Genomic DNA, 18,263 nt, shown 5'->3' on the forward strand with positions numbered 1-18,263 from the left:
ACACTTCTACAAAATGTGGGTATATCTCAAATTGATAAAGTTTGCTACACACTCATCTATCACTCGAAATCAATTTTTCCCTTCTTCTCTCACATCAATCTTTTTTCTCTTTTCTCTATTGTTGTTTTTCTTTCTTTTTGTTGACTTGTTGTTGTTACGTTGGTTTTATATTAAGTATTATAAAACTCTTCTTAGAGCAAACATAAAAATAAACATGATCTTGACCCACAAAAACTAACATAATCTTTTTTCCTTTTATTATTTTCCCTCTTTTACATAACTGGTAGGTCCCACTTTAAGAGTGATCTCACCCTACATAAAAACATCAACAAAAATGATAATAAGGAAGATAACCTATTTTGGTGTAAATGTGAAAGAATAGAAGAAATATATTTTCACTAAACAAAACCATTATTTTAAAGATCAAGTGAAGTGATATTGTCTACGCAACTATTGCCTTCTCAAAAATATGAGAAATAATGAAACACATTTTTTTTAGTTAGCTCAACATAATTAAATCACTTGTTCCTTAAACGACAAGGAATAAGACCATGATTTATGAAAGTAAGAGTAATCAATTGGAAATATATTTCCAATTAAAGAGAGATTCAAGCTTTTTTAAAAACTATCTCTATTGCGTGCATAGCTCCCTAGAGATCTGTGTATGGAAAGAAATAGATATATTTAGGTCTTATGTAAAATAACCCACAACAAAAAAGGAGCTTTGACTCAAACCAAAAAAGGATTTGAAAATCACAAATTTAGATCTTTGTAGGAGCAATAATAACAATATTACATTATGATGACCAAAATCTTCTATAAATACCAAGGACAAAATAAATAAAAGTGTCAGTAACAATGTTAAGAATGAAAGCAAGTCGGGTCCAAAGTTATTTTGCAAAGTCGCATTCCAAAAAAAAAAAGTTGTTGACTAGTCTATATAGCCTTGCCACACAAGTTACATTGAGAAACAATATTGCAACCTCTAACACAGAAATTCTCATATGTGAGAACCTTTTTGTGAAAAAGTCTCCAAATAAAAAGATATTTAGAAGGTTGATGGAAGAACTCCATATCAACTTAGCCCATTAAACCTCATTGAGAGAAAGTTTTTGACAGAAATAAGCGTCTCTCCTATCATTGGTGTGCTTTCAAATGAGCTTTTCATCCGTTCTAAAATTAAGAATAGGGACACCTTGCAAGATAATAACAATATCAAGATAGTTCAATATAATTGAGTGGCGGGGGTATGCCAACTGTATATCAACATACCTTGTATAACACGCAATCTCCATACCTTGTAAACACTTTTTACAATTTACACAAAAACTATACACTTCGATCACGGTGGGACTCGAACCCACAATCTCTATACCTTGTATAACACTTTCTACAATTTACACAAAAACTATACACTTCGATCACGGTGGGACTCGAACCCACAATCTCCCGCTCCGGAGGCGAGCGCCTTATCCATTAGGCCACGCGACCATATATATATATATATATATATATATATACACTACTAGAAATACACGTATTTCCTGCGGAATTACCTGCGGATTTTTGCTAAATTTCCGCAGGAAACGTGTTTCCTGCGGATTTTCCTGCGGTTCTACGTCCCCAGCTAAAACCTTCGTGGGTAATATCTTTCGCAAGTAACTCCGCAGGTATTTCCGCAGCTAAATCCGCAGGAAACAATTCGCAGATAAATCCGCAGGTAAATCCGCAGCGAATTCCGCAGGTAAATCTGCAGGAAATGTATATCCGCAGGTAAATCCGCAGGAAATTTCTTTCTCAAATTAAATAATTTTTTTATTTTAATAAACTTTTGAACCATTATATATATTTAACTAACTATAATATAAAATAAAATTATAATTTTCAATTTAAATCTCATAGAACATAATTGGTAAGAAGTACTTACATAGTCATTAATAAAAATCAAGTTATTACTAATCATTTGTCAACCAAGTTAAAAAGATAATACAATCCAAAAACTAAGTCAAAATGAAAAAAAAGTACAAATCAAATCTTCTTCATCTGTTTCATCGACGCCATCTTCATTTGTGTGCTCACTTTCATTAGTGGGTTGTGGTGGATGAGAAGAAGACCCAACAAATCCTAAATGATTCATTAAAAATGAAATTTTATTATTCGCTTCGGCCATGCGGTTCCAAGACCAAATACCCTATTACCCATATATCCAAATCAGGTGGCATTTCATTAGTTGGTTGACTATCAGCTTCGTCCTCTCCTGGAATAGTTGGCTTCTGAGAAGAAATCTCCAACTTTTTCTGTTCAAATTTATCCTAAAAGAAAATTGAAAAAATAGTAAGGAATTAAATTCAATAAAAGTGATATTTTCCAAAAGACTTGTGTGCAGATTTGAAATTCAATCAAATTAACACTTCAACCATATTCACTAACAACCATGCCACCTCTTTGAACCAAAACTAACTCAATCATATGAACAAAAATCTGAGTCAATTAGCAGGTATATATTTCTTAATCTTCATAGTTATTTACATATATAATCTACTTCATTTTCTGTGTTTTTGAATTAGTTTCTGTTGTATAAATTGCAGGTTTAATAAGATTGGTAAAAATTGCAACTTTTTCAATATAGTATTACTTTTCAACATTATTTTATATCACATGCAATTATATAATATATATTCTAGACATACATTGCAATATGTGCATGAATTCGAATCTCATACCTAATTCTAATTCCAATTTAAGCACCTTAACTCAATCATATGAACCAAAACTAACAGTTTCACTTTTCTGCTTACTGCTTTCTAACATCATAACTAACTGAATTTAAATTCATCACCAACCTATATTAGAAGTCTAATACAAATGCACCAACCAAGATATGTATTAGACTAACTTAAAATGGTACAACTACAAGCATTAATTAGCTAACTTATTGTAAAGACATACCTGTAAAGTCTAATTTGCAGCTATGTCATCTAGGAGAAGTATATCTCTTGAAATTCTAGAGAAAACTGATTCTAATACTGTACACATGCTTTTCCTGTAAGTTGAAGGAAGCAAAAATGGTTCCCATATGATATGCACTTTTTGCAGAATGAAAACAACCTGATCAAGGAAACTCAGTTTATGTCATTTGTTAGAATAAAAAAGGTCTCATTTAATACTTGTAACCTATTGTAACAAATGCCCCACACTGTAGCTTGCATGCAGAAAAAAGAAACATAGGAAGTAAGAGCTAAAGCAACTATGGGGCCGCATATGACAATGTGCACACACTATATTAAAAAAATAACCTGATCAATGCTGAATTTAGCCGACTCATATTGTTGCTTTTGATGAGTATTCTGAAATCCATCAGCACTATCTATAGCCTAAAAAACATAGCCGAATATGGGAATTAGCAGATCAGAAAGGCAAGTGTTAACCAAAACTAAGTGATATCCTACACAGATGCTGCATGCATTTTAACAAAGGCAGTACCTCCTTCAAGTTATAAATAACAAGCTGATAGACTAAAAGATACTGAGGTAATATAGCATCAAAATGAGTGAGTTAAGGAAAAAAAACTAGTTTCCATTTGATAGACTAAAAGATAAAATTGAGATTTGGCCGATATAACATTGAATAATCCATACTAACAAAGACATCAATTAGAAGAAAAAAATGATTTTGTTCACCAAAAAAAAAATTATTCAAATATTGTGAAGTCATTCATGCTTAGTTATTCAGGTATGTTAGTATGTATACCTCAAATGCAAATCCAAGTATCTCCTGGAAAAGTTAAAGGCAGTCATTATGCATCAGAACAGCAACTTGATTGAAGCTACCAAGCTGCCTCTCTAGCTTCACAAATCAAAAACAGAAGTATTACTTTTGTGACGCATCTACTTGATTGAAAAGTACCATAGTTGGTAATCTAACTTATCTAGGCTTTATGTGACGCATATAAAAACAAATTAACTTACCTACCCTTTATATATTTATGTATATACATATATATATATACCCACTTCACACAAATCCCAAAATGACCTTTTTGATCCAAGTATAAAATACTTTGTCTTTAGTACTATTTGAATACTTTTGTTCTGTCACTGAACTAGGACTTGAAACTTTTAAGTTCTAAGTATGTAAACAGTATAAATCATAGTCTTTCGATTAATCTAATGGTTGAAACTTTGGATAGAAATATTGACAATCAAATAGTGCAAACACAATTATTTCCAACGCATAGTGTTACTTGAACCATGCTTTACATTGTATTTGGTTCTATGATGTAGTTTGACCATAAAGAATTAGTTTCTATGTAATTGACACAATGGAAACACTTACACTATTGCTAAAATGGCTAGGGGCATGAATTTTGAGAGATGGAAAGGTGAATAAGTACTATCTTTGATATAACTAATGTTGTGTAAAAGTGATCCATATATTAACCATATATAGGCTACAACACAAGCATGAGTAACACATACAGAGCAATGGACTTAGAGCTAAACGGGGTCTAATAAACCCGAACAGAAACTAATACTCAACAAACCCTAAGCATTGTCGAAATCCGTGATCAATCTCTCGTGTTCTTATGAACACCTACTTATCTGATTACTTTATAATATGGTTTTCTACTCAAACAAAACATGTTTCTATTGATATCAAAAACAAAGGAGAGAACCATAAAATTACATACCTTCAAAAAGTCTTCAAACGCCTAATCTTCATTATACATATCTACAAACGCCTTTAGTTTAATCATCAAAGATGATAAATCTCCAAATGTAACCTTCCCATTCTGATTTTTGAAAGACACAAACTACACCACCACAAAGAGAAACATGCAAAACATCAAACTTAGTAATGAAATTGGATCAAAATATCCACTGAATAAGGAAACAAGAATTTGATCTTACTTTTGATTTGAGGCTACGAAGTTCAACCTGTGTAAACTGGCTTTGAAGCCGTTGATCAGATACAATAAAACCCTCAAATTTTGAAATGTTGAGGGCAGCCATATGTTTATCCTAAAGGATGTGCTAAATGGAGCAGAAAAAGTCCCCGTTCTTTGCCTAGAGTCGCGGCGGTGGGAGGCAGTGAAAGGGTGGCCGGAAGTGACTGTCAAAAAAAATCAACGGTTCAAGTTGAAGGTCACGTGATGATGAACACGAAAATAAGCTCCTTTCTTCGATTAGAGGTGCGGTGGTCGGAGGGAGAGGAAGAAGGAGATTCGGCGGCGCTAGGGTTTTCAAGGAGAAGGAATAGAGTAGAGTGTGTTCACGTTTCTGCAGAATGGAAAAACGAAAAAGAAAAATGGAAAAAGGGAAAAATGGACCGGGTTAAATTTAAGCCCAAATTTTCTATCAAACACATTTACAAATTTAAAAATACAAAACAAATGAATAACTATTTATTCTTCTTCAAAATAATATAGTATATTAAATTATCATTATCAATGATTTAATTTCAAACACATCCAAAAAATACTAAAACAGAAATTATAAATTTCAAAATATTTTAATTATTTATTAACTTTTTATTTATAAAAATTTATTTTAATAGGAAATCTAAATTTGAATAGAATAATAAAAGAGTATTCTCTTAACTTTAATTGATAATAATACATCCATATATTTTTTCCATGCTTCAATAAAATAGTAAAATTAATTTATAAATTTAAAATTACATAATAATATTTTAACAAGAGATCAAATATAAATTCATGTAACACATTATCATTATCATTGAAGAAGGATTTCTAAAATTAAAACTTTATAATTGTTAACAAGAGAACCAAAAGTCTCATGCCTTTTATTTTATTAAAAATAAAGTTTAACAAACTAAAGTTAAAATTTAAAAATAACACAATTCACATTAAAAAATTAATTAATATAATAATATTAAATAATTAACCAATAAAATTTTATTAACTTTTTTAAATAGGCTTTAGGAAAAAATTTAAAATATATACAATTTTAAAGAATATCTAAATATATACGATTTGCAAGAAATATATTTTATTTATAAAAAAAAATTTACATTATTTTTTAAATTAAAAAAATATTAAAATATAATACAAAACAAAATCCGCAGAAAAATCCGCAGAAAGTTTCCTACGAAATTACCTGCGGAATTTATAAAATAGTTTGATTTTTTATTTGAAATATATTATCGGCAGCAAAATCCGCAGGTATTCCTGCGGAATTTTCTGCAAAATCCTGATCCGTAGAAAAGTTATCTTATTTTAATAAGTCGCAGGTAAATCCGCAGGTTTTCCTGCGGAATTTTCTGCAAATTCCTGATCCGTAGAAAAATTTATCTTAATTTGTAAAATCGCAGGAAAATCCGCAGGTATATCTGCGGAAATTTTTCCGTAGAAAATTCCGCAGGTAAACTGTGTATTTCTAGTAGTGATATATATATATATATATATATATATATATAATTTGTAACAAAAATAAGAGTGAAATTATTACCTTAGGGATTATATATTCAAAAATTTTAAAAAAAAAAATTAAAAATCAAGTCTTTTAAAGAATTATTTTTAAATTTTTTAACATATACTTTTAAAACACAAATTAAAATGACTTTTTTTTTTATTAATATATTACACAGTAGTCAATATAGAAATTAGTAAGAATTTATCGTATTAAATGTTATAGAGTGAGTGGCTAAATTTATACCGGTCTTATTGAAGATATCTTATTTGAATTAATTATACATAATTTTAAATAAAATATTAGTTTTTTTAGAAAAAACAATACAGTTTAATTAAGGAAAATATTATAACATGATTTTTACCGACCTCAAAACCACTATGCCAAATTATTATGTGTCAATTTACGTTGATAGAGAAATATAAATATTTCCAAATTTGTCTTTTAATAATATTCATACATTTAGGAGACCATTAAAAATTTAATATTTTATTCTAAAAGTTTGATTGCATTTGCTCAATACATACCATAATACTTGCACACTTGTAAAATTATTTTTTTAAGTACAAAATATATACTAACATATATCTTTAATAAAATACTTATAGTTGATATTATTGAGATTGTAATCCTTTATGTTGAAGCAGCATGTTGCTCGACAGGAACAAGAGTGTGTCGAAATAAACTAATGTGTGTCGAGTTGTAATAGATGTCGAAGTGTCGAAGAAGGTTGTTTAACACGTAATTTCGACTTAAACCAAAATAGGTATTTTGGGCTTTTGTAGTTTTGGACTTTGGCTTAGGGAAAAAGCAACCTAAAAACTATAAATAGAGGGAGTAACCTCTATATTGTAACAGTTGAGAATTTGCAGTTGCAAAGTGAATAAAATTATAGTTTGGAAGCATAGAGAAACTCTGCAGAAAATATTCTTCTTCCGCCTCTTATTTTTTTCAAACTTTAATTCACCTTTCTTCTCAAATTTTCTTTTCTTCTCCGTTGTCATTATGTAGCGATAATTATCTTGCAATCAAGGTTGGTAGATTCACTTGAGTGAAGAATGAAGAACACGAGATTTCGATCGGTGTGGTTGAATCTTGTTCATCAAGATTGATTAGGAATTATTCAAAGTTTTGGGTTTAATTTCAACATCTGGTATCTAGAGCACTGGTTGAGAGATTCGTGACAATAAAATCATGATGGTAATGAATCATCCGAATGGGAATTTCCCGACGAGTCTCCCAATACTGAAGGGTCAAAATTATGAGAATTGGTGCAAGCAGATAAAGGTAGTTTTCTTTTATCAAGATCTTTGGGATCTTGTGAAAGAAGGAGTAACACCGCTTGTAGAAAATGCAATGAATGAAGAAAAGACTAAACACAAAATTGAAGAAGAAGAAGAAGAATTATAAAGCACTCTTTATAACTCATCAATGTGTTGATCCTGATAATTTTCGGGAAGCTGAGTGATGTTGAATCAACGAAAGAAGCTTGGGAAATCCTGGAAAAGTTATTTCGAGAAAAGAACTAGTAGTGGCACTATCATCATGTGAAACAGAGTACATATCTGCTTTTCTTTGTGCATGTCAAGCAACATGGATGGTGAATCTGGTCAAAGAGATTACAGGAATGAATCATGGAGCAATTACCATGAAAATCGACAACATGTCTACTATTAATCTGGAGAAGAATTTAATAGCACACTGTCGAAGCAAGCACATCAAAATAAGGTTCTATTATCTTCGAGAACAGGTAGCAAAAGAGAATATGAATTTGGGAAACTTTGCAGAAATTCTTCTTCCTCCTGTTATTTTATTCAAATTCCTTAATTCACTCTTCTTCTCAAATTTTCTTTTCTTCTCCATTGTCATTGTGTAGTGAAAATCATCTTGCAACCAATGTTCGTTGATTCACTTCAGTGAAGAGTGAAGAATAAGAGATCTCGATCGGTGTGGTTGATTCTTGTTCATCAAGATTGATTAGGAATTATTCAAAGTGTTGGGTTTAATTCCAACAAATATAATAGCATAAATAAAATTGAACTATTGAATTTTTTTATGGATTCTTATAAATATTGATTTAGATTGGAATAAATTAAAAAAATTAAAACTTAATAACTAAATTTATTAATTTATTCTCTATTTAATTTTAACTTTTTTAATTAAAATAATAAATAATTTACTAAATTTACTTAAAATTAAAATAATAAATAATTTTTTTAATTAAAATAATGACAAATTTACTAAATTTTGAATATATTAAAGTTAAATTAAATGATACAACATAAAAAAATCTATAAAGAAATAAAAAAAATTGATTATCCTTATTAATTCTAAAGAGGAAAATCTAAATAAAATTATGTCTAACCTATTCTTTACAAAATTATACCTAATCCCAATAGGATGCAATAAAAAAAAATTGAGGAATTCATGCTAAGAGCTATATTTGTAAGAGAGTCAGCACAAGAATTCCATTCTTTATAAATATGGTTATAATGATGTTATTGTTGCTAAATTTATCTAAGCAGTTTTTCCAATTGTTTCTTAGTCTCCAAGGGACCAAAAGAGGGTTGGAAGAAACTTTGACGACCATTAAATAATCAATTTCAATCCAAAGTTTATTGCAACCATATTGAATCACAATTTCCAAACACTTTATGACTGTTGAATCCTCTGCAAAAAAAATGATATAGGGGTAATCTTCTCTGCAAAATCCAAAATGAAATTACCCTTGTAATTCCTAAAAATTCCACCAGCGCTTGAAGTATCAATATTGCATCGAAAGCACCGTCGCAGTTGCATTTTGTCACCCCGAGTTGGGAGATTTAGGTGGTCGAATATTTACACCAAAAGCCTTAATGGTAGTGAAGTCAATGACTGAGATAAAATAATTGTTGATTATATTGTCCCCTAAAATTTTTACGTGAGTACTAATCATGTTTATAGAATCCTTAATAAACATTATTTTGTTGTTGTACTTGTTATTATTTCTAGCAGTCCAAATTTGATTCAACAGAAAAGTTGATGCAACTATAAGAACTAGAGTAGCCTGATCAGATATGCCAACTTTGCACTGCTTAAACCAATCATCAACAGTCGAAACTTGCAAAGAAATGTTGACTTTACTCTTTAGCCACCTCCAAAGACCCTTTGCATGATTACAATTAACAAAAATATGGTCACTAGATTCAGTATCAGAGTTGCAAAGATAGCATTTTGAAGCTAACGAAATTCCTTTAGACATCACCAAGTTATCCGTTGAAATATGGCCATGTAGAATTCTCCAGACCAAAAGGGACTTTCTAGGGGGTGTCTATACTCCAAATACTATTTGCCCAAGAATATTGAGACAAGGAGGAAACTTTATTGGTATCCTAATTTCTACTTGCAAAACAAAAAAGGTTAAGGATAAATTTGCTATGATTTAGAATTTGGTTATCTAATTTATTTATAATTCTCATAATGATATTATTAATTTTATTCATCGACTAGTGTGAAGGATGTGAAATAAAAGATTATTTTGATGCTTTGAAATGTTATTTTAGTAGGTCTATGGTCATCTCTTGTGTTTTCTCTACTTGACTTAAGAACCATATCCTATGTCTAAACCAACAGTGGCTTTATCATTTTTTTTACCTTATTTCTATAGTGGAGTATTCTTGGTGTTCTCCCGGAGGAATTTGTTATGTTAATGGTGGTTCTTGTGGTTGGAAATCTAGCACGTATTCCCTAGTTGAGGATGAGGCTTTATTGTTGGGTTATTCTTCTCTTTTTTGTTTATTTTTTTGGATGATTTATCATATGTATTAGGAGTTTTTCTCTCTTTTTTTTATTGTTATCAACTTAGTAAATCTTATCATAACTTATATTACAATTCTTTGTACTTTTGTGGGTTGTTCTTGCCCCTTTGAAAAAAAATGTGACCTTGTTCATCCTTCCTTCAGTTTTGATATTTTTCTACGTGTTTATTTTGTCTTATGTTCTTTGTTGTGGTTGCCGGTGTTGTTTCCCAGTGGCTTTGGTGTTGTCTTGTGTTTGGTTTTTTGTTGGTGTTTGTTGGATTATGAGGGAGTTCGAGAATCATTATATTGAACTTTTAACACTCACTTTAAATGAGTTTGACACTATATAATAACTCAAAATTTTAAGATATTGGGTCTATGGATCTTCTTACTTATAAAATATTCAACATCCAATTTTCTATGCAATGTGAGATTCATTCTCACACTTGATATACAAGATTGTTGTTGCCATATCTTCTTGCTCATGTTAGTTGGTATATTTTTTTTGGTAAATTTTTTGGTACTCAAGAGTTTAAGCTGGATATTGGTATCTTTAGTGTAAATTGTATCAAAATTTTAATTTATTTTCAAATAAAATAAAATAAAAAGTGACGTGACAATGAATTATAACAGGCGAATTCTTGTCTATCCAACTCAAAAAATTGGGTAAGGTTACCTTCAATATAAAATATATTGAAAACAACAAACAATTGTATTATTTAATAAATAATTAAATATATTAAAATTAAATAGTATCATGTGATTGGTTGAAGATACACTACCCAATTTTTTGTGATGAGTAGAAAAATTGTCCCTTTATAATAATTAATTGGTTGATGATACCGGTACCAAACTAGATTCAAGATAAGGGGTGTTCACCTATTTTTTAGTAGGTATTGTTCTCTTGTTTTCTTACTTTGTATTATTTGTTCTCTTGTTTTCCTCCTTATATAATTGTATATTTGCCATTAAAAATGATCAATTATTTTCAAATGTAATAGTTATATAATGTATTTTTATTTTGTTTTAACACACTTAAAAAGCTTATGTTTATAATAATTATGGATATAAAAACATCAAATCTTACTATATTGTAAATTATTCACAATAAAAGAATGTCAGTGAATAATTAAAATCCGAATATATTTTATAAATTAATCAAATTTGTTAACACGTGCTATAGGAGTATCTTTTTATAACCATTTTTCAATTTTAGTTTATATGGCTTATACATTTTCATCAAACTTTAAACTACTAGTATTTTTTTTTTTAAAGTATCAACACAAGTAGATATAAAATTTTCTTTTATTCCTTGAAGAAGAATAAACCTAAACCTAATTAAATGAAACATGGGACAAATTTGATGGTATAGTACATGATGAGAGAGCAGTTTAGTAGAAACAATGCTCAAGGACATTTGGGTCCTCCATCTCTATTCTTCCAGTCATTATAGCATGGACATACTTCTTTGTTTCTGTTGTGAAAAACGATACCAATAACAAAGTATAATAGGGAATTAGGGAAGAGAATAAGAACACAAGAATTGGTTATAACTGCTATTCTTTCACTTTCTCTTAAAACAAGATTACAAGTTTACAAGAATAACAAATAACCTCTCTCACCCTAAATTAGGATTTGCAGCTTAGCAATGATGAGAGACTAGTATGCTATTTATAATAAAACCTAACATACTAACTAATGGGCTTTTTCAGCAAGGCCCATTACACAAGCCAACTTAATAAACAAGCTAACTTAACAAATTAGGGTTTAAACACTAAAACCTAATTTAACATGCTAACAACCCTAGCATCTTCGACATCTGCATGCTAGACCCATCTTCGACTACAGCATGCACACTTCGACACCAGCATGTGAACAATCCTTCGACTTCATGCTTAACTCTGTCGAACTGTCGAACCAAGAAGCTACCCTTCGACAATACTAGAGTTCGATCCAATATCTCACAAATCTCCACCTTGGACCTAACTCTACAACGTCAAGGAACAAACTAGCTTTCTTCATGCAGCTTTATCAGCTGCATACAGTGGAAAAACTTGCAACTCGGCAATGTCTTGGTGATCATATCAGCAGCATTGTCTTCAGTCGAAACCTTCAGCACTTGGACTTCTCCACGCTCGATTACTCCTCTGACGAAATGCAGCCTCACATCAATGTGCTTAGTTCGCTCATGATAGGCTGAATTCTTCGACAGGTGTATTGCACTTTGACTATCACATTTAACAGTGATACCTCGACCTTGAAGTTTCAGCTCCTTCGCAAACCTTCAAGCCACAATGTTTCTTTCACAGCTTCAGTTAGGGCAATATACTCCGCTTCAGTGGTTGATAGAGCAACAACCTTCTGAAGTGTTGCTTTCCAACTAATTGCAGTGCCAAACATAGTGAAAACATATCCAGAAATAGATTTTCTGGAATCCATACAACCTGCATAATCAGAGTCGACATATCCTTCTATTACTGCTTTACTATCTTCACCCAAGGCTCCACCATAAATTAAGACTCTGTTTAGAGATCCATTTATGTACCTTAGAATCCACTTCAATGCTTGCCAGTGAGCCTTTCCAGGATTCGCCATGTACCTGCTTACAAGACTTACTGCGTATGCTATGTCGGGTCTAGTACAGACCATAGCATACATCAAAGAACCGACTATATTAGCATATGGGATGCTATTCATATAGGCTCTTTCGACATCAGTACTGGGACACTGATCAATACTCAGCTTGAATTGAGGGTTTGTTGGAGTCACAACTGGCTTCGAATTCGACATACCAAACTTTTCAAGAATCTTCCGTAGATATGCCTCTTGAGATAGGCATAACTTCGACTTCTTTCTATCTCTTCGAATGTCAATTCCAAGAATCCTGGAAGCAGCTCCCAGATCCTTCATATCGAACTCCTTATTGAGTTCAGCCTTCACCCTCATCACATCTTCGACACTGTTGCTTGCTATGAGAATATCATCCACATAAAGCAACAAAATAACAAATGAATTACCAGGTCGAAATCTGAAGTAAACGCAGTGGTCGAACTGACTTCTAATGAAACTTATGCGTGCCATGAACTTGTCGAATCTCCTATTCCACTGTCGAGGAGATTGTTTCAGACCATACAAAGATCTCTTTAACTTGCACACATAATCTTCCTTCCCCTTTTCAACATACCCTTCAGGTTGCCTCATCAGGATCGTTTCATCTAGATCACCATACAAGAACGCAGTCTTCACATCCATCTGTTCCAGTTCAAGATCGAACTGTGCCACCATGGCAAGCAACATTCGAATGGACCTATGCTTCACAACAGGAGAAAACACATCATTGAAGTCGACACCTTCTTTCTGAGTGAAACCCCTTGCAACTAACCTTGCCTTGTATCTTTTCGACGTCACTCCTTCAATTCCTTCCTTAACTTTGAAAATCCATTTACAGCTGATTAACCTTGCCCCAACAGGTTTCTTGATCAGTTCCCAAGTATGATTATCATGAAGAGATTTCATCTCATCATCCATGGCCTTCAGCCATTCAGTCTTATTTCGACTCCTCATAACTTCCTTATAGTCTCTAGGTTCTTCGTCTAGAACCTCACTTGCAGAGATTAAGGCATAAGCTATAAGATCTGCATATCCAAGTCTCTGAGGTGGCTTGATGACTCTTCTCGACCTATCTCTCGACAATAGGTAGTCATCGTCAGTTTCCTCAACTTCAGCATCTTCTGCTTCTTCTTCGACTTCATTTGGGATATGCAATTCAGCATCAACATGCTCCACCTCAACAGGAATCTCTACCTGTTCCAGCTCTTCGTCAGATGTTTCTGTACTTCGACCAACATCATCAGTTTTCTTAAAAGCCATTTCAGCTTCATTGAAAACTACATCTCGACTGGTGATACACCTCCTGTGACCTGGCTCTAGGCACCATAGCCTATAAGCTTTGACTCCTTCAGGGTATCCCATGAACATGCATTTCAGAGCTCTAGGTTCGACCTTGTCTTGCCTAATGTGAGCATAGGCTACACAGCCAAATACTCTCAGTTTGTCGAGATCTGGTGGATGTCCCGACCAAACTTCTTCAGGTGTCTTCATATCTAACGCTGTCGAAGGACATCTGTTTATCAGATATGTTGCTGTCGAAACAGCCTCAGCCCAGAACACCTTCTTTAACCCCGCACTAGTCAACATGCATCTGACTCTCTCCAAAATAGTTCGATTAAATCTTTCAGCCAAACCATTTTGCTGTGGAGTACCTGCAGTAGTTCTGTGCCTTGCAATACCAAAGGCAGCACAAAAACTGTCGAATGCCTCATTGCAAAATTCAAGGCCATTGTCGGTTCTCAACCTCTTGACCTTCCTGCCAGTCTGATTTTCAACCAGAGTCTTCCAACTTTTGAAATTCTCAAAAGTTTCATCCTTAGTCTTCTGGATGAATACCCATAATTTTCTGGAATAATCATCTACTATGGATAGAAAATACCTTGCTCCTGAATGTGATGCACACCTTGCAGGCCCCCAAAGATCAGCATGGATGTAATCAAGGGATCCATGTGTTCTTTGTTTGCCTTTGTTGAACTTCACTCTGCAAGATTTTCCAAGTACACAGGGTTCACAAAACTTCAGCTTTTCGACTTTGTCTCCACCAAGCAGATTTTGTTTCCCTAATTCGACCAGACCCCTTTCACTGACATGGCCCAATCTCATGTGCCAGATTTCTGTCTTCGACAAAGGTTTCGTGGATACAACATTTGTCGAACCACTTACAACTTCAGCCTCAAGGGTATACAAGCCTTGTTTCTTCACGCCTCTCAAGACTTCCTTCGAACCCTTCATGACTCTTAGGATACTTTTCTCTCCTTGGAAAACATATCCTTTCTTGTCGAATTCACCAAGAGAAAGCAGATTTCTCTTCAAATCAGGAACAAACCTGACTTCAGTCAACAACCTTATTGACTCATCATGGAGCTTGAATCTAATAGATCCAATACCTGCAATCTTGCAAGCCTTGTTGTTTCCCAGCAATACTGATCCACCATCTTGATCACATAATTCCTCGAACAAGTCTTTGTTTGGAGTCATGTGCCAAGTGCACCCTGAATCCATAATCCACTCTCTTCTCGAGTCACTGCTTGAAACTACAAGAACATCAGATGATTCAAAATCATCTTGAACAATGGCTGCATTGCCATTATCCTTACCTCCATGATCTTTCAGGCGTTCAGGGCACACCTTTCTTGTGTGACCCTCCTTCTTGCAATGATAGCATCGAATGCCAGATGCTTCGCCACTGTAAGACTTCGACTGGCTTTTGCCTTTCTTCTTGTCAAACTTACCATCCTTTCGTAAGAGTTTTCCTTTAACGGCCAAACCTTCGCCAACAGTCGAAGGTTTATGCTCCTTTCGTTCATTCAAGTCCTTAGAGTACAAGGCTGATTGAACTTCTTCAAACGTCAGGGACTCCCTTCCATACAAGAGAGTTTCTTTGAAGTGAGCATGTGATCGAGGCAAAGAACACAATAGTAACAGCGCTTGATCTTCATCATCGATCTTTACATCAATATTTTCAAGATCAAGAATCAGCTTGTTGAACATATCCAACTGCTCAGCCAATACTTTGTCTTCAATCATCTTGAATGAATACAAAGCTTGCTTCAGGTAGAGTCGATTTACCAGCGATTTGGTCATATACAAACTTTCAAGTTTCACCCATAACCCTGATGCCGTCGTCTCCTTTGATACCTGCCGGAGAACCTTATCACCAAGGCTCAACAAAATTGCGCTGTGTGCTTTCTCGATCATATTTGTCTTCTCCGCTGCCGTCAATTCTGCATTCATGGCTGCCTCTCCCTTCAACGCTTCCAAACAACCCTGCTGAACCAGTAGGGCTTTCATCTTCAAGCGCCACAGACCGAAATCATTCACTCCGGTGAACTTTTCAATCTCATACTTTGTTGAAGGCATCTTCTCCACGCTCACCGCACCAATTTGTTGTGAAAAACGATACCAATAACAAAGTATAATAGGGAATTAGGGAAGAGAATAAGAACACAAGAATTGGTTATAACTGCTATTCTTTCACTTTCTCTTAAAACAAGATTACAAGTTTACAAGAATAACAAATAACCTCTCTCACCCTAAATTAGGATTTGCAGCTTAGCAATGATGAGAGACTAGTATGCTATTTATAATAAAACCTAACATACTAACTAATGGGCTTTTTCAGCAAGGCCCATTACACAAGCCAACTTAATAAACAAGCTAACTTAACAAATTAGGGTTTAAACACTAAAACCTAATTTAACATGCTAACAACCCTAGCATCTTCGACATCTGCATGCTAGACCCATCTTCGACTACAGCATGCACACTTCGACACCAGCATGTGAACAATCCTTCGACTTCATGCTTAACTCTGTCGAACTGTCGAACCAAGAAGCTACCCTTCGACAATACTAGAGTTCGATCCAATATCTCACAGTTTCCATAAGTTCCTGGAGGTACACACAGGCATTTGGCACAACAGTACTTACAATAGTACAAACATGGCTTTTTGTGATGTGTTTTTGCGCATCTATCTTCACATCTAGGAGCACATTCTGCAATTTTAACCAAGTAGACATCATTTTAGTGAATATTATTGTAACATCAATTTGCAAGTAAAATTATGTATCTTGTATTGAATATGTACCTTCTGGTTTAAGACTGCCTTCTGTGGTGCCATCCTGAAATTCAATTAAACAAAGATGAAATGAACATGAGAAGATATGTTATCGTAGAACTCTTTGAAATAAAACATACAACATGTGAAAAGCCTTACCGTTGGATCAGGAGTCACCGGAGTAGGAGTTGTTGGAGTCACTGGAGTTGATGGAGTTGCAGGAGTTGCTGGAGTGTCCGGAGTCGCTGGATTTGATGGAGTCGCCGGGGTTGTTGGAGTTGCAGGACTTGATGGAGTTTTCTTAGTTGTTGGATTTGCTGGAGCTGGAGCCGGAGCTGGAGATGGAGATGGAGCCGGAGATGGAGATGAAGTCGGAGCTGGAGTTAATGGAGTTGATGGAGTTGCTGGAGTTGATGGAGTTGCTGGAGTTGAAGGTGTTTCAGGAGTTGCAGGAGTTTCTGGAGTTGCCGGAGTAGCTGGCGTATCCGGAGCTTGTGGAGTTTCAGGAGTTGCAGGAGCTTCTGGAGTTGCCGGAGTAGCTGGAGTTACCGGCGTATCCGGAGCTGGTGGAGTTTCTGGAGTTGCAGGAGCTTCGGGAGTTGTCGGGGCTTCTGGAGCTGCCGGAGTTGCTGGTGGAGCTTCTGGAGTTGTTGGAGCTGCCGGCGTTTCTGGAGTTTCTGGAGTTATAGGAACATCGGGAGCCGCTGGATCTACAGAGGGAGCTGGGGTTGAATCTGATTTCGGAGCTGGAGCTGGAGCCGGAGTTAGAGTAGGAGCCGGTGCCGGTGCAGAGGCTGGAGCCAAAGTTGGAGCCTCAATTGCAGTTACACCAATCTGAGCATGAAAAGTAGAATATTATTTATACAATTTAAAGAATATGTAGACCTTAATGATATCTTTATACAGTCGTAGAAAATCACGTAAATGATTTAATCAAATGCATGCATGCAAGATGAAAGAAGTTATTTAAAAGGAAAAAAAAAATGATGAAGGTCTGCATAGCATAGCATAATAATTAAAGAAGTTATTTAGATTTACTTTGCTTTGTACCAGATGAAACACAACTAAACCCAACACTATGATGTTTAGATTGATAGCCATTACTCAAAGCTTTTGCAAAAACGTAGAAAATGAAGGTATGTGAATTGTGATTTTATGAAGAATTATAGAGTTACTTATTTATAGTAAATGAATCTATGTTGGTGGTGAAGATCCATTTAGTTAGCGCCACCTTTACCTAAATCTATGTTGGACTTACTCTAAGGTTGGACTTATACAAGTTCATGTAACAATAGTTTGACTAACTCAAACAATACGTATAAATAAAACAATCTCATCCATAAAGAAAAAAAAAAAACTCTAAAAGGTATTTCAAGATTTTAAGAA

At 33.9% G+C, this 18,263-nt stretch overlaps 1 protein-coding gene, 1 long non-coding RNA gene and 1 other non-coding gene across 4 annotated transcripts; all 3 read right to left on the bottom strand.

The window, feature by feature from the left end:
* Nucleotides 1-1,418: 1,418 nt before the first annotated feature.
* TRNAR-CCG (transfer RNA arginine (anticodon CCG)) lies at nucleotides 1,419-1,491 on the bottom strand. Its single transcript has one exon. It is a non-coding gene; the product is annotated as a tRNA-Arg (tRNA).
* A 363-nt stretch (nucleotides 1,492-1,854) lies between these two features.
* LOC131655067 (uncharacterized) lies at nucleotides 1,855-5,285 on the bottom strand. 2 transcript variants are annotated; one of them, XR_009299647.1, is made up of 6 exons: nucleotides 4,911-5,285; nucleotides 4,691-4,813; nucleotides 3,751-3,842; nucleotides 3,297-3,374; nucleotides 2,950-3,108; nucleotides 1,855-2,312 (listed from the first exon to the last, which is right to left on the bottom strand). It is a non-coding gene; the product is annotated as an uncharacterized LOC131655067 (long non-coding RNA). The 2 variants fall into 2 exon arrangements; XR_009299646.1 differs by having other exon boundaries at nucleotides 1,857-2,312; nucleotides 3,751-3,846.
* Nucleotides 5,286-11,617: 6,332 nt separating this feature from the next.
* Nucleotides 11,618-17,978, bottom strand: LOC131655068 (gibberellin-regulated protein 14-like). The gene is made up of 5 exons (XM_058924971.1): nucleotides 17,915-17,978; nucleotides 17,037-17,269; nucleotides 16,908-16,941; nucleotides 16,702-16,815; nucleotides 11,618-11,685 (listed from the first exon to the last, which is right to left on the bottom strand). Exons 1-5 carry the CDS (start codon nucleotides 17,976-17,978, stop codon nucleotides 11,618-11,620), a joined length of 513 nt encoding a protein of 170 aa, XP_058780954.1.
* Nucleotides 17,979-18,263: the final 285 nt, after the last annotated feature.

Source organism: Vicia villosa, linkage group LG3, assembly GCF_029867415.1.
Source record: "Vicia villosa cultivar HV-30 ecotype Madison, WI linkage group LG3, Vvil1.0, whole genome shotgun sequence".
NCBI classification, from domain to species: domain Eukaryota; kingdom Viridiplantae; phylum Streptophyta; class Magnoliopsida; order Fabales; family Fabaceae; genus Vicia; species Vicia villosa.